Consider the following 13,505-nt stretch of genomic DNA (forward strand, 5'->3'; position numbering starts at 1 on the left):
AACATTCCTCAAGCACCCAATGAAAGACTTGGTCTGCATACAAAGCTACAGATGTTTTTTTAAAAAAATCTTGTAGTAAACACTAGATGATTTGCCATTCTTTGTAATGGAATTTAATTTCTTGGACTGATTTGCATCATTTTCTGTAGGATTTGAAGGTGTTCGTATACCTTGCTAAAATATTTTTGTTGATGAGCATATCTGAAATACATCAGAGGTAAGAAAAGTAATGAAAGTAAATATCTTAAAACAATAAAGCAACTAAAGCTTAGGAGAGTGGTTGAGAAACCAGAATATATACAGAAGCTACAGCAGCTACAATGAAGCAAAAACATAACTAAATCTGCTTTAAGGAACAAATACTAAGACATACACACATACAGACTTCCTTACCACTGGTATCTCTAATGTTAATGCCAGAGATATTTTGTCTCCTCAGTTCATCACTGCCCATTTGACATTCAGTCATACATGTCATTTCCCATCTCTTTGGCGGGATACGGATAGTGGCCACAGCTGCAATCTGTTGATGACAGTTGGCTGCCCACCAGCTGGTGTTGCCATTTGCCAAAGACTCCATCATGCTTGCTACATTGCTGATAGCTCTTTTCAGAGAAAAGATTAATGATCTCAGATGTCATTAACTAGTTACTCTTGCATCTCTTTTGCATTCTGCTTTTACAGCTATTTTGAATAGGAAAGGTAAAAGAATGCAAACGGAGAACTAAAGGGAGACACATGAAAACATATTAAAACATCTCTTTAGAGTTGTCATGTATTTCCTGTTTACACCTCGTTTGACTTAACAGGCGACACATTTCCTGTATTTGACAAAAAGCCTCCACTTACAAACAATGTGGAGAGAATAAAATTTGTGAAATGCATAATTAAAAAGATAACTATTCAGAATTCTCATATGGAGTAAAATTGTACACTGAAAAAAAAAAATGAGTGATTGTATCTGTGCATTTGTATCACTGGCCTCTACTGAATTTTAAGTAGAATATCTTCCTCCCATGCATTCATTTTATATCATATTAGTGCTAAAATTACTCAAAAAAATTACTTGAAATGCTATTAATAAGAGGTTTGGCTTTCACTGAAGAGGAAGAATTCAAGGCTTTTGAAACAAGCAGATATGAGTTCTGTAATCATCACATTCACCAAGCTTGTCCATAAAGACGGTATAACAGTTGCATTACAGACCAAGTGGCTAAGGGTTATTTTCAGTGACTGCTTATGCAAGATTTGGGATATTTTAGAGGTGTTGGCAGTGACAACACATAAATGAAGCAGCAGCATTTTACAACTGCAAATTATTTCTACTTTTTTAAGCAGGTTGGTTGTCTGTCCTTATGTGATGTGAAATAAAGCAGGGAAAACACTGTTACACTTTTTTTTTTTTTTTTAATAGACAAATTTACAGCATTCTGGTCATGAATACAAGATTATTTTATTGTATTTTTTCATATGCAAAATGCTTGGGGATGCCACAGGTTGAAAATGCCTTTTAATTTTTATGAAGCTGTGAAGAATAAGTTTACAATGACTGCAGAAAGTGGAGTGGACAAAGTAATCTGAAGTCCTCACAAACTCTGTATTTATGTGTCAGATGGAATTGTCCCATGCTGCACATTGAGAAAATGTCCCTGGTTTCATACACAGCTTTTTTTTTTTTTTTTTTTTTCCATCTGTCAAGAGCAGTTAGACTGATTTAAGGGGACTTCATTCTCCCATGGGAAATATCAGGAATGCAGAGTTCACATTTGTAAATGTAATCTGTAAAGAAATATGAAGCCAATTTGTACTGTGCTTAGACAGAAAAAATAATTTGGGGCACTCAAATGAGAGTGGTACATCAACTTAAAGAGAAAATGACATCCACCATCTAGGCACCTAGGCACCTAGTCTCAACAAGACAAGACACAAATGCACTGTTCTTATGGAAAAGTGCATGGAACTGTGTAGCATAGTGCAGTCCATAGCCCAACTTATGCACTTTGACAGTCCCACGATTTACATACCCAGCAATTTATGACTTACTGTGTTTAGTCAACTTTGATAAATGGCGACTGAAACCTAAATTCTCAAGGGGCAGTGGACATCTAGCTGCCTTTAAAATCAACAGGAACTAAGTACCTAGAGACCGCCTAGAATCTGGCCAGATAAACACAATGGTGTGCTTAAAAGGACAAATAACTACGTACCAGACACAAACAGAACAGCTTAATCTGCGTCCATAGGAAACATCAAGAAAGTAAAACCCCCATGGTCATTAGTTATATGTCAGATTTACAGTATAGCTCTGGGGGTTAAATACTGCTTGGTTAAGCAAATGACCAAAAAAACTGTGATAGACACAGCCTGCAGCAACTTCAGAAGTTCTCTGTGGGGAGATGTAGTTTGAAGCTCCTCTTCTGCTACCATTTCTTTTCCCTTCATCCCTCTCCATCTGTTTCCCTCGGCCTTGCCTGACCTAGGTGACAAAAGTCCATAATCTTTCCATAACCCACATGATTTACATGGCTCCCCCCTTTCAGTCCCAGATTGGAAGAGCTGAATATCAGGACCATAACGTGTCCCTTGTCTCTGTTCTGGTATTTGGCATGTGAATATGGTGGTTGCACAGCTGTATCACCACATCTACAACATATGAGCACAGGAATACATAATAACATTAGGTGCCTCTAATAGGAGGAAAAGAGAAGGAGGAGGTTATAATACACTTCATTGTCCTGGCAAATTCGGGCCTAAGGTGTGCATGGTTCCATTTTGTGGTGTTTTGCTTTGTTTTACCAACTTTTGATTTTCAGAGAGAATTACATTTTTCCATCTCTCAAGCATGGCAACAAGAGCTTTTGCAGTATAGAGACGTTAATTTCTGAATCTCATTTCCATTTGATTTATTCTGACAGCGAGTTTTCCAGAAGCAGAAGCAGTTTGGCATGATGTCTCTGCACAGGCTCACCATGAGTCTTAGGTTTGTAGATCAGCTTCCACATGTGATATGACACCATGAAAAAATGAACCTATACAATTAAGTGCTTACTTGAGATTTATTGTTTTTTTTTCCCCCTTGCAGTGTTTATGTAAACTATTTCAATTTTGTTCCTGTACAATTTGAAGTTTCCCTTCCAAATTAGAAAAGTTATCCAGGAAAATAACTCCTTTGGGTCTGCACCTGCAAACACACAATCTCACATACTTTCATTTGAATGCTTTGATGCGTGCTTGTGAACACAAAACAGATTTCTTTTCCAACCAGAAAAGAAAACTACGCTTCATAAAGTACCTAAGATGCAACCTAAGCTGTCATCAACAAAAACATCTACTCCCAGTACTCATCCCATTGAATGTGCTCTGGAAACACTTTGAGAAAGGGATGGTAAAGGATTACAGGCCAAATGGATGGCAAAACAGGAACAGTATTAGAATACTCTTCAGTGCTGAGGAGAGAAACACTTTTTGGGGCCTTCCTCAGGCAGTTCCTACTGAAAACAATGCCATTTTCTCCTCTAATAACTCTGAAGGGGAATGTGGAACCCACAGACTAATAAGAAATATGTTGTGATCATCCTGATGGGAGCAGGGAAGATACTTCTGTGTAAGAAGCATCTGGCTGCAAATGGAAAATAATTTCTTTCTTTGCAAAAGTTACTGTTTCAACCCTGCAGGATGCAGACGAGTTGCTGGAGTCCCACTGAAAATGACATTTCTTTTTGTCCATTAAAAGGGTCATGAGAGTGCTGTCAGGGCTCCCTTTCTTCACAGCCACAGAGACTCCATTTTTACAAGGAGAAGAAAGAGAGTAGTAAATAGAGAAGGGATAACTGGCAGAATACAATAAGTTGCTGAATGCCAGAGGGGAGCTGAGTCAGATGTAAATTTGATAGTTTATGGACTGGCTTCCTTGCCAATTTGAGATGGAGTAAAAGAGAAAGGGGATAAAGGAGAAAGGGAAGGAAAGGTTTGGCAGAGCAGTAAATCTCCGTCTTTTTTGTTTATTATATGGGTGGAGGAAAATTGCAGAGGAAAGTCATTTGTCAAAAGGAAAAAAAAAAAAAAAAAAAAGTACGATGGCTAGGGATGCTGAGCAGGGGAAAGCTTAAGAATATGGGTGACCTAGTGATTTGAAGCCCCCGGCTGAGTTTGTTAACAAGGCTTTAGAACACTTCAAGAGGAAACTGCAACAGGCAATTACAGATCAGGCAGAGGAAAAAAAACTATTAGAAAATAAGAATACAAGAAAGGGAAGATAAGTGTTGACACACACACTGATGAGAAGACATTACTCGTTTACAATCTCAGGGGCAAATACAAAGAGAAACGCTAAATCCCTTCTGACATCCAGTGGATTAGCAGGCATCCAATAATGCTGAGAATTTTACCATAACACTGAGGCTAAGATATGTGAGCTGATGACACCCTCTACCCCAATGCTCACATAGCTTACACCCACATGGGGTATATCTGCTTGGGTCACTGACATGCTGTGTGGGGAGGCAGAGATACACTCAGGGCTAATTATCTTTATCTCTAGAACCTGAGATAACATGAGAGCTATGTCAGGATTTCTGTCCAGCACAGTGTTTAACAGTGTTTAGTCGTAATCATGGTAGGCCCATGCATGGGCAGAATCTTTTGGGTTCTCAGGTAGTTATAGTTTCCTGTTCACCATAACCTTCATTCAGTCTCATACCAAGAGAACATACAAGAGTGACGGAATTCCATTTCCAGCATTATGAAATTCTGGCCTTCTCAGGTCTACCACTCAGCCTTGTCCTCCAGTGTTTGCTCAGATTCTTAACAACCTCCTAAACTTGGCCTTATGAAGCTACTCCAGTACATGTAGGCAGGAATAATCCCCTAAATCCTTTCTGCTTTTTTTGTTACTTCCATGAGGTAGAACAGAATTTCTGTTCTCTTGTAAGTAAGAGAATGTGACATCATGCAAATTTATGCCAATTTAACATTACTGACGTGTACCAAATGGGAGTCTCCACTCTCCACTCCTAAATATACCATCAAATCTTGTTTCCACTGCTGGGAAAAAAATAAATAAATAAATAAAAGGATATAGCACATAATACAGTCATTGTTTAGACCCCTGTAAATCCAATGCAATTGTACCATAATTATTTTTTCTAACCAGTTTTGGAAACCCCCATACATAAACACATACGTAAACATATACTTCTCCAAGAAACGTACACAATACCTGTTCTAGGTTTTCTGTTTTTCTTTTATTTTCTGCTGGGGCATCTTGATAAGGTAAAATGAAGAGTTCAGCAGATGTGGGCAGACCAGGGAGCACTGCGACCAGGATATGATTGCTTGAAATACCTGTTGCCTGACACATAGATAATTAACGGACAGATAAACAGTGGGGATGGCATCAAATGCTCACAACTTCTTTGTGAAAGCATCACAATACTTACATAAATGACATAAGGAACATCTTGTACTACAAGGAGAATCTTGTTAAACTCCAGCACAGGAAAAAAGTCAGGGAATAATAATTTCCTAGTCTAAGTTATTTTACCGTATACTCCAGTAAAATATACAGAGTCCTAGGGCAACAGTTATAATCAGACATGCTAAAAGGAGCTGCCAAATAATGGTCACATATGGTATGATACTTGTATCTAAATTTAGCTATTTTGAAGTTGTATCTCTATTCTAAGTTGGTCCCTGAGGTTCTGTATTTAGTCAATGGTAAGAAGCAATATGTTAAAGGGCAAGGTATGTGGGCTGAATTGCACTCTAGAGGTGTGATTAGTCAAAACAGAGCTTAAAAGCCTTGTGGAGACTCAGGGAGAGAGAAGAAGATGAATCAGATTTGAATCCCAAGAGCCAAACAAATTCTTATAGCTCATATTCTGGGTCAATTCCACAACCTAATGAGGAACACTTTTTTTTTTTTTTTTTTTTCTCTTTGGCTGTTAAAGATTGTATTATTCTGCAAATTTTTAGGTTTTTACCTTGTTGACTGAAAATCTTAAACAACCAGTTTATACCCAAATCTCTGCTCAATACAAAATTAGCCAAAATTCAGAAAAGAAATACTCCATAGTCATCGCTACCAGGGCCACCTCTGAGTACAGTTTCAGCTGCTGTTATTGTGGCATTAGACAATTAGATTGTAGTGTTCTCCAGTAAATGAGAAAAAAAAATCCTTCAGGAATTTTTATGGGCAAAAGGAGGAGAAACGTAGTTTGCTGAATCTTCCTCCATTTCCTTTTTGTGTTGTGGATTATCCAGAACATCATTTAAATCTCAAGGTTAGATAAAGGTACCTCTTTTAAATAAAAGATTTAAATCTTTGGTTTCCAAGTGCTGATGTTGGTAGGTCTCTTCCCAGGAGAAAAAAAATATAAATAAAAATAAATAAAATATAGTGCCCTCACATAAGGGCAGACCACAGCAGCTGGACACAAACACAGAGAATTTCCTGCAGTCAGAACATGAAACAATCTCAGGCGTTAATCAGATTTAAGACTCATGAATTCTTCTCCCTAGTACTTCACAACCAAAGAGTTGGAGCATCTGTTCCTTCCAGGAAATGATGGACAGAGGATGGGATTTCAGCAAAATTGTGATTACAGATCTCCATCATTTGAGCTAATTCTGTGACAATTCCACATCTTACTGCTCACAACTCAGTGAATACCATATGGAGTTATGAAAAAAGGAGCCTTCTCTTCCACTGCATGACAAGGAAAAGTACAACCTTCTGTTGCTGTTTTTTGTTTGTTTGTTTTAATGGGAATTTAGAAGAATAATTATAACAATACAAAGGTTGTATATTCTCTGTGGTACTCAAGTGCTCTGTAGAACACTGTATTATTTCTGCTTGCCTAAAAGATTATTCTAAGATGTCAAGAAAAAGACATAGTATTACTGGTTAATGTAAACTCTTCATTTTCCGAGGCTGGGAATGATTTATTTATTTATTTATTTTTATCCAAACTGCTCAGTTTGTTCTTGTCTTCTTCATCAAAAGTTGGAGACAGGACTCAAAATCAATGATGTGAGGAAATAATTATAATTGTAATACAAAAGAGGATATTTTGTGATAATCTGAAATTATCCCTACTTACAGAGAAGATCAGATTTTAATAGGGAACTACAATTTCTTATGCAGAATTTTTATCCATGTCTGTGGGACTCTGTAATAAGAATGTAATACTTTAATAAAAGTTCATAAAAATTCTATAGCACAGCTATAATTTTCTGTTAAATTATTTAGTTATTCAACTTATTTTTATACAGTGTATTTAATTGTCATCAAATCTATGGGTTTAACTTTATTTTTTATAAGAATTTCTCACAAAAGGCTTGTTTAAGGTGAATCATTTAGCTACATAAAAGGGGATAATTAGCTATCAATTATTTTTTTTTTTAAACTCCAACAAAAAAAAAAAAGGACTGTGTTTTCACCACTCTGCTTTTGGAATGTATCTTTGGTACTGTGGTTTTTATAATCCTTTTTTCATGGCTTTATTTTCTTTTATTGAGTTGTTTATATTCTGAAAATTCATCTGGAAGATAAGTGGAGCCTTGAATACTTGATACAGACATAAATAAGTCAGAAGAACAAGCTTCAGAAAACTCTTATGTTTTTTTTTCTTTTCTCCTTTTTACCTGTCTTTTGAGGAAATTGAAAAAAAAAAAAAAAAGCAGCTCAGTAAGGATCCAGACAGGTTTTCAGCTTTCTTTTTTTCTTTTTTTCTTTTTTTTTTTGTAAATAGTACTTCTCAAATTTTAAAAGAACAAAAAGTTTGTAGATTCTATTAAAAAGCTTCTATGTACATTTGTGTTATCATTTATGCAAAATGACTAAAAAGACACTGCACACTAATCAGGTGAACACAAACCTGTTTCAAACAGTTCCTTTCACTATTTTTCTGCTGAGCTGAGGATCCCCAATTGTTTCTCTTAATGTATCTCAGCCTCAGTTTGAAATCCAAATCTTCAGCCAAACACTAGTTTTATGACATTCTGTTCAAGAGTTAGAGGAGGAACTTCAGAGCTACCCCACAGTGTTCCTGGGAAAAATAGCATCCTATCCTGCCCCATGAGCCTCATGCTATATGAAGGACATAAAACACTTACTGAGGTGCTCTCCTCTGTAGTGAAATTTTGGTCTCCTAAATTTCCTACAGCATATTTGCAACTCCAGTAGAATAGCACACCCACTGCTGTGTAAGAACAGTAGTAAAAGAATTACTTCTTTTGCAATGCAGCAGTAAAGACATTTGTACAGCTATAGGCAGATATAAGCTGTTTGTTTTCTATATGCCCTTTTCTCATGAATATTCCATATAATGTGCTGTGATTAAAAAAAAAATAAATAAACTGAAGGCTTACTCCGAGCACCAGCTTGTCATAGGATGGGATAATTTCACTTAAAATTTAGGAATCTGGACTCAAAACACTGGTCTAGCTTCCTTTTATAGTTGGTAGGGACAAAGACATACCTTGAAATAACACCATATCCAGCCCTAATACGGGCAGAAAGCAGAAATTAGAGCCACCATAACGAAGATGATGCACATTGCTTACCTCCACCAGGGCTCTCTTGACTACTCTACTAATATCCCTCCTCCACTCTGGGATATCTGGATTGTAGTCGTCCAGGTTTGGGGAGAATGATAATCGCAGGGACTGAAATTGCTCTGCAGATAGAATGACATGGTGGTAAGTAAAGGCTGTGAATATCTCTTAGTACCAAACGAACAGCAGAACCTAGTGAAACTTGCTGCGGTTTGTGCTTTCTTCTCTTAATCAATCTGCAGGTGATGCACACACTGTCAGAGAATCTAGCAGTGAATCTGAGAGATTTGGAGAATCTGAGAGATTCACTGCTCTAGTGTCACAGAACCGAAAAAGGTGATAGGTCCTTACTTTAATGGATGAATAGCACTGGAAAGGACGCTGTGTTGGGAATATAAATGATACTTTAATCTTGACCTCTGAAACAGGCAACCCCTGGGAAGGAAACTGTGATTATACTCTCATAGACATGCTCCAAACATTTGAAATCTTAACTGGACAGGGACAAAGGTGGGGAGAGGTCTAAACTTGGAAAAATACTTCTTAATCTTTGATTATTATTATTTTTTTTTAATAGAGATGTTCAAAATGATCATTTTAACTATGTGCTTAAGGTAAACTATTTAAACTGGGATTCTCAGTGGTTCTTAGATTACATCTACACTATATAGCATTTGTGCATCCTATCTGTTTCTGAGACCTGAGTGCATCAAATCAGTATAGATTTCAGTCCAGGACTATACCACACTGCATTGGCTTTTTTTTTTTTTTTTTGAGCCAAGAAGCTTCTGCATGAGTAAAGAGGCTTCTACTGGCCAAGATGGGGGAACACCAGCTTGCAAAATGACCTAAAGTCTAGATAATTGTGTTGGATGACAGACAGAGGGGGCTCTGGGAAAGAGATCAACATTCTGTGATCATCTCAGTCTGAACTAACGTCAGTCAGTGGCCTTCAGAGATCTTATGCTGAGTTGATACCACTGGAACTGAGTTTACAATCTGACTCAAAGGATCCTGAAATAGCAACCTTATGTTGCTGCTAGGTAACCCGGATCTCTAGCTCTTGATTATGGAGAATCTTATGTGAAATGAAATTGGAAGGGCTCACCATACACAGCAATGGTCTTTGTGTCCTGAAGAATGATGTTTCCTGCTGAGACCTGAACAGTGATGGTGTTCATCCCTTCTACAGAAAATGTGAATGTGATGCTCCCTTCCAAAGTGATCAGTGGCTGCAAATACACCAGAAAATAAATAAATAAATAATATGGTTGTGAAGGAAAATTAAATATTAGTTTGGCTCTCTAGCCTACTGGGATAATTTTGGAAACTTAGCTTGGAAACTTAGACATAGAAAGGGTCCTGTGACATGGAAGCCAATTTTCTGGAGTCGGTGGAGTAGGCTCAGGGATCCAGATGAAGTTGTCTTCCCAGAGCTCAGAGTAGGGTATGTAAAATTTCTAAAGGAGTTCAGTTTTAAGATCCCAATATTCCCCAGCATCTGTCTTCAGGAAACTTCCCACTTAGCAGGCTGGCTGTTCTGGATCCCCTGTTAAAGTGTCTTTTGCTGCAGAGGGGTCCATATGGGGGCCCATGAGACTCACTGCTCTGGTGTCACACTCCTCCCCCAGGTCTAGCTGTGAATGACTTGGTTAAGATCACTTTAAAGAGGTTGTGGCAAAATCAGGAAGCAAATCAAGATTTCTCATTTGCTCTCTTGACTTCTTAGACATGGAGACATTGTTTTTGGAAAGTGATGGGTTTTGGAGAGGACATAGATCTCCTCAGCTTGCTCTACAGTGCAAATTAGTTTATCAATGAGCTGTGCCCCCTTTCTGCAGCTTTTGCCCTAACTTCTATTTTCACTTATTAATGAACTCTGGATGAGATCTTCAAAGCACACAGTATTAAGTCAAACTGTGTTCCTATTGTAGTCTGAAGTAAAACTCTCACTTAAATGAGAACAGAGTTAGACCAACTCTGATCACTTATGAGCTTAGTAGATCAGAGGGAAGGTTAAAAGGTGACAATCACAGCCTGTAAGTACCTCTAGGGGGAGATGATATCTGATACTACAGAGAGTTCTTTAATCTAGACACAAAGACGTAATAAGATCCAACAGCTTGAAACTGAAGCTAGATAAATTCAGACTACAAACACAGGGCATATGTTTAACTCTCAGGATAATTAGCTACAGGGAAGTAGTTGAGGGAGAGGGTCAGAAAGAAGAGCAATGGATTCTCCATCATCTGTGGGATGTCATTAATGCAAAACAACCAAAAAAAAAATAAAATCAGATTTTGCTTTAATCAGAAATAGTTAAATAAAGCAGGAAGTACTGATGCAATCCTCTGACCTGCATTATATAGAAGATAACCATGTGTGGTTGAAGGTCCCTCTTTACTCTACAAAATCCATGAGAATATTTCCCCTTAGAGAGGCCCAGGGCCTCTGGGTACTTCAGCCTCAAAGGTATGTACAATAACTGTTGTAATGCCTGTGCAGATTTACCAAAACTCTGCAAGCACAGAGAAGCACAATACGATGCATGGAGTTTTCAGCTTTTATTATTGCTGTTGAAGAAATGGGAATGGGAAAGTACATACTAGAAGTTATTGGGACTTTGGTTCTCTACACCCACCTTGGGTGAAAATGTAGACAAACCTATTTGCAGTTTGTATGAAATGTCAATAAACCCTATAGCTAAGTCACAGCAATAATCACAAAACAGTTCCCACATTTCAACATTGGTACATCAAAGAACCAATAATTAGTCTCTGTCTCTGGTATACAATTTTCTTTTTTGTTTGACTATTTAGAAGCATTTCCAGATCTCTCTCTTCCTCCCTTCTCAGTCAGAGAGTTCCTCCCAAATTGTTTTGACCTCAGTCCATAGGGAATACAAACCTCTGTGTTGTTTCCAAACCACCAGACATAAGTAAGTGTTCCCACTTGGCTTGGCCACAGTACTGCTGTGGCATTGACCTCCTTGTTCTTTGTGGTGACAAATGGGAGAGATAAGTGAACGTGTTCCAAGGGACCTGCAGAGACAGAAACGAGAGGTGAGTCCTCCCCCACTGTGAAATGTTGACTTGGTAAGAGGGGAGACCTGAGGGGACACACATTGGTTAGAGGAAAAGATGATGTCTAAATTACCCTGGGGCATGGCATCTAATGTCTTGGCTTGGTGCCATTTGTAGAGAGGCAAGCTTAGATCTGTTCCACATAAAACAAGAACCATCCCTATACCTGGAGCTGAAAAACTTGGGCCCTTTACTGCTTGAATATTGCATACTTATCACTTAAAGAATAGGGACAGACCCTTATTATGTGACTCTGCCCTTTACCAGGAAGACTTAAAAATGTGCAGGACGAATAGCTTCAGTGGACACGGAGCATCTCTGCCAATGCAAATTGCTATGATTTGGAGAACTTCAGCAGTGTTGTATCTATTTATACCAGATGAAATTTTGTCTGAATACATCTATTCACTGAGTGCCTTCATTTTAATGTTAACCTATACTCCCTCCTTTTCCTCAGCAAACACTTTTATTTCTTTAGTATAAACAGAACATAATTCATTTGACAAGTGACATTATACCCAGAGTTACACACTTCCCATCTTCTGGAGACAGATGGGCCTTTGTTGTTATATCTTGTCCTATAGATTTATTTTTTTTTTTTTTAAAATGTGTTCTGACTGTTCACTTAGATAACAAGACAATTGTCCAAGGAGTGACAGAGAAAGAAAAAGAAAGAATTCCCAGGTGATATGGGGATACAGGTTTCTAAAACAAATTAAGGCTACATCCTACATCTGTGAGCTTTTCAGTGCTGACAAGGAGAAACCACAGCTTTGGAGGATCGATTGCATTGTTCATATGGAAGTGAGATACTCTGATCCTAAAGGATCTTTTATATTCCAGGAAATAATTTTTCAGAAAATATCCTATGTATATATCACCACTTAAACATTGTTTTACAATGTGGAGAAACACTATACATTTCAGAGCAAACACTCTATTATGCCATACATCACACATAAGCAGAGAGACATGGAAAAATTCTCCCAATTCAGACTGTATAACAATGCCAATATCAACAAGGACCACTCTTCCTGACTCATTACTAAAATGCAGATTTCTCTGGGGAGTAGACACAGCTGCTGGTTAACTTGATGCAGCCCGATTAAGAGTCACCCATGACCAGAATAAGTAAAGCCTGCTATAGACCAAACTGTGGCTCATTTTTCCTTTGATAGTCAGCAGTCAACACTCTTCTTACAAATTCTTGAGAAGTGAGAATTTCACTCAATGGAATACCCCTGCTCCAGCACATTTCTGTGACCTGGCCTTGCCTGCTCTCACAGCAAGACACTAAGAACCGAAAATCACCAGCTTCCCAGACTGAATATTTTGCAGCTCTGGTATCTTTTGGGATATTTTCCAAGTGTCCAGTGTCAACACGGACCTCTAAAGGAATGCATTTCCAAACACCTGGTGTGGTAACAGCAGTAACAATGGAGCCCATGTAAAATTTAATCCACTCCCATGTAACTACACAGCTGCTCTGAATATAGCTTAAATGACCCAGCACTGCAGAGAACACCCAGCACCTTCTCAGACCTTCACCATCTGCCAACTAGGAAAGAACACGAAAGAATATCTCAAACAAGTCAATTCTGGCTTTGCGTTTATTTCTGTGCAAACAGCTGATGGGTCAAAGTGGCTGAAATGCTGAACTATTATCTGGCCAGCAGATGGGGATAGTTCACTCTTTATAGGCCCTTAGCTGCTAGGAGACTGCTTCCTCCCAGGTAAATTTGATGAGAATTCATTTCTGAGCTTCATGCAGGGCCATGGTGACTACAGCCCGTCATCTGCCCCAGGAAAAACTGTGTACGAGTCCCTGAGAATGGCAAGGGAAAAGCTTCTCAAAAGGCTCCCTTG

The 13,505-nt window shown here is 38.2% G+C and overlaps 1 protein-coding gene across 5 annotated transcripts in view; it reads right to left on the bottom strand.

Moving 5' to 3' along the window:
• SORCS1 (sortilin related VPS10 domain containing receptor 1) overlaps window positions 1–13,505 on the bottom strand; it is a 288,583-nt gene that overhangs the window by 15,388 nt on the left and 259,690 nt on the right. For all 5 annotated transcript variants that reach the window (XM_068688480.1, XM_068688479.1, XM_068688478.1 and 2 more), the window contains exons 20-23: window positions 11,464–11,597; window positions 9,665–9,788; window positions 8,566–8,678; window positions 5,219–5,350 (exon numbers count right to left, since the gene is read on the bottom strand). In XM_068688480.1, the coding sequence (XP_068544581.1) occupies window positions 5,219–5,350; window positions 8,566–8,678; window positions 9,665–9,788; window positions 11,464–11,597 (503 nt within the window). The remainder of the gene's footprint in view (window positions 1–5,218; window positions 5,351–8,565; window positions 8,679–9,664; window positions 9,789–11,463; window positions 11,598–13,505) is intronic.

Source organism: Anas acuta, chromosome 7 (assembly GCF_963932015.1).
Source record: "Anas acuta chromosome 7, bAnaAcu1.1, whole genome shotgun sequence".
In the NCBI taxonomy this organism is placed as follows: Eukaryota; Metazoa; Chordata; class Aves; order Anseriformes; family Anatidae; genus Anas; species Anas acuta.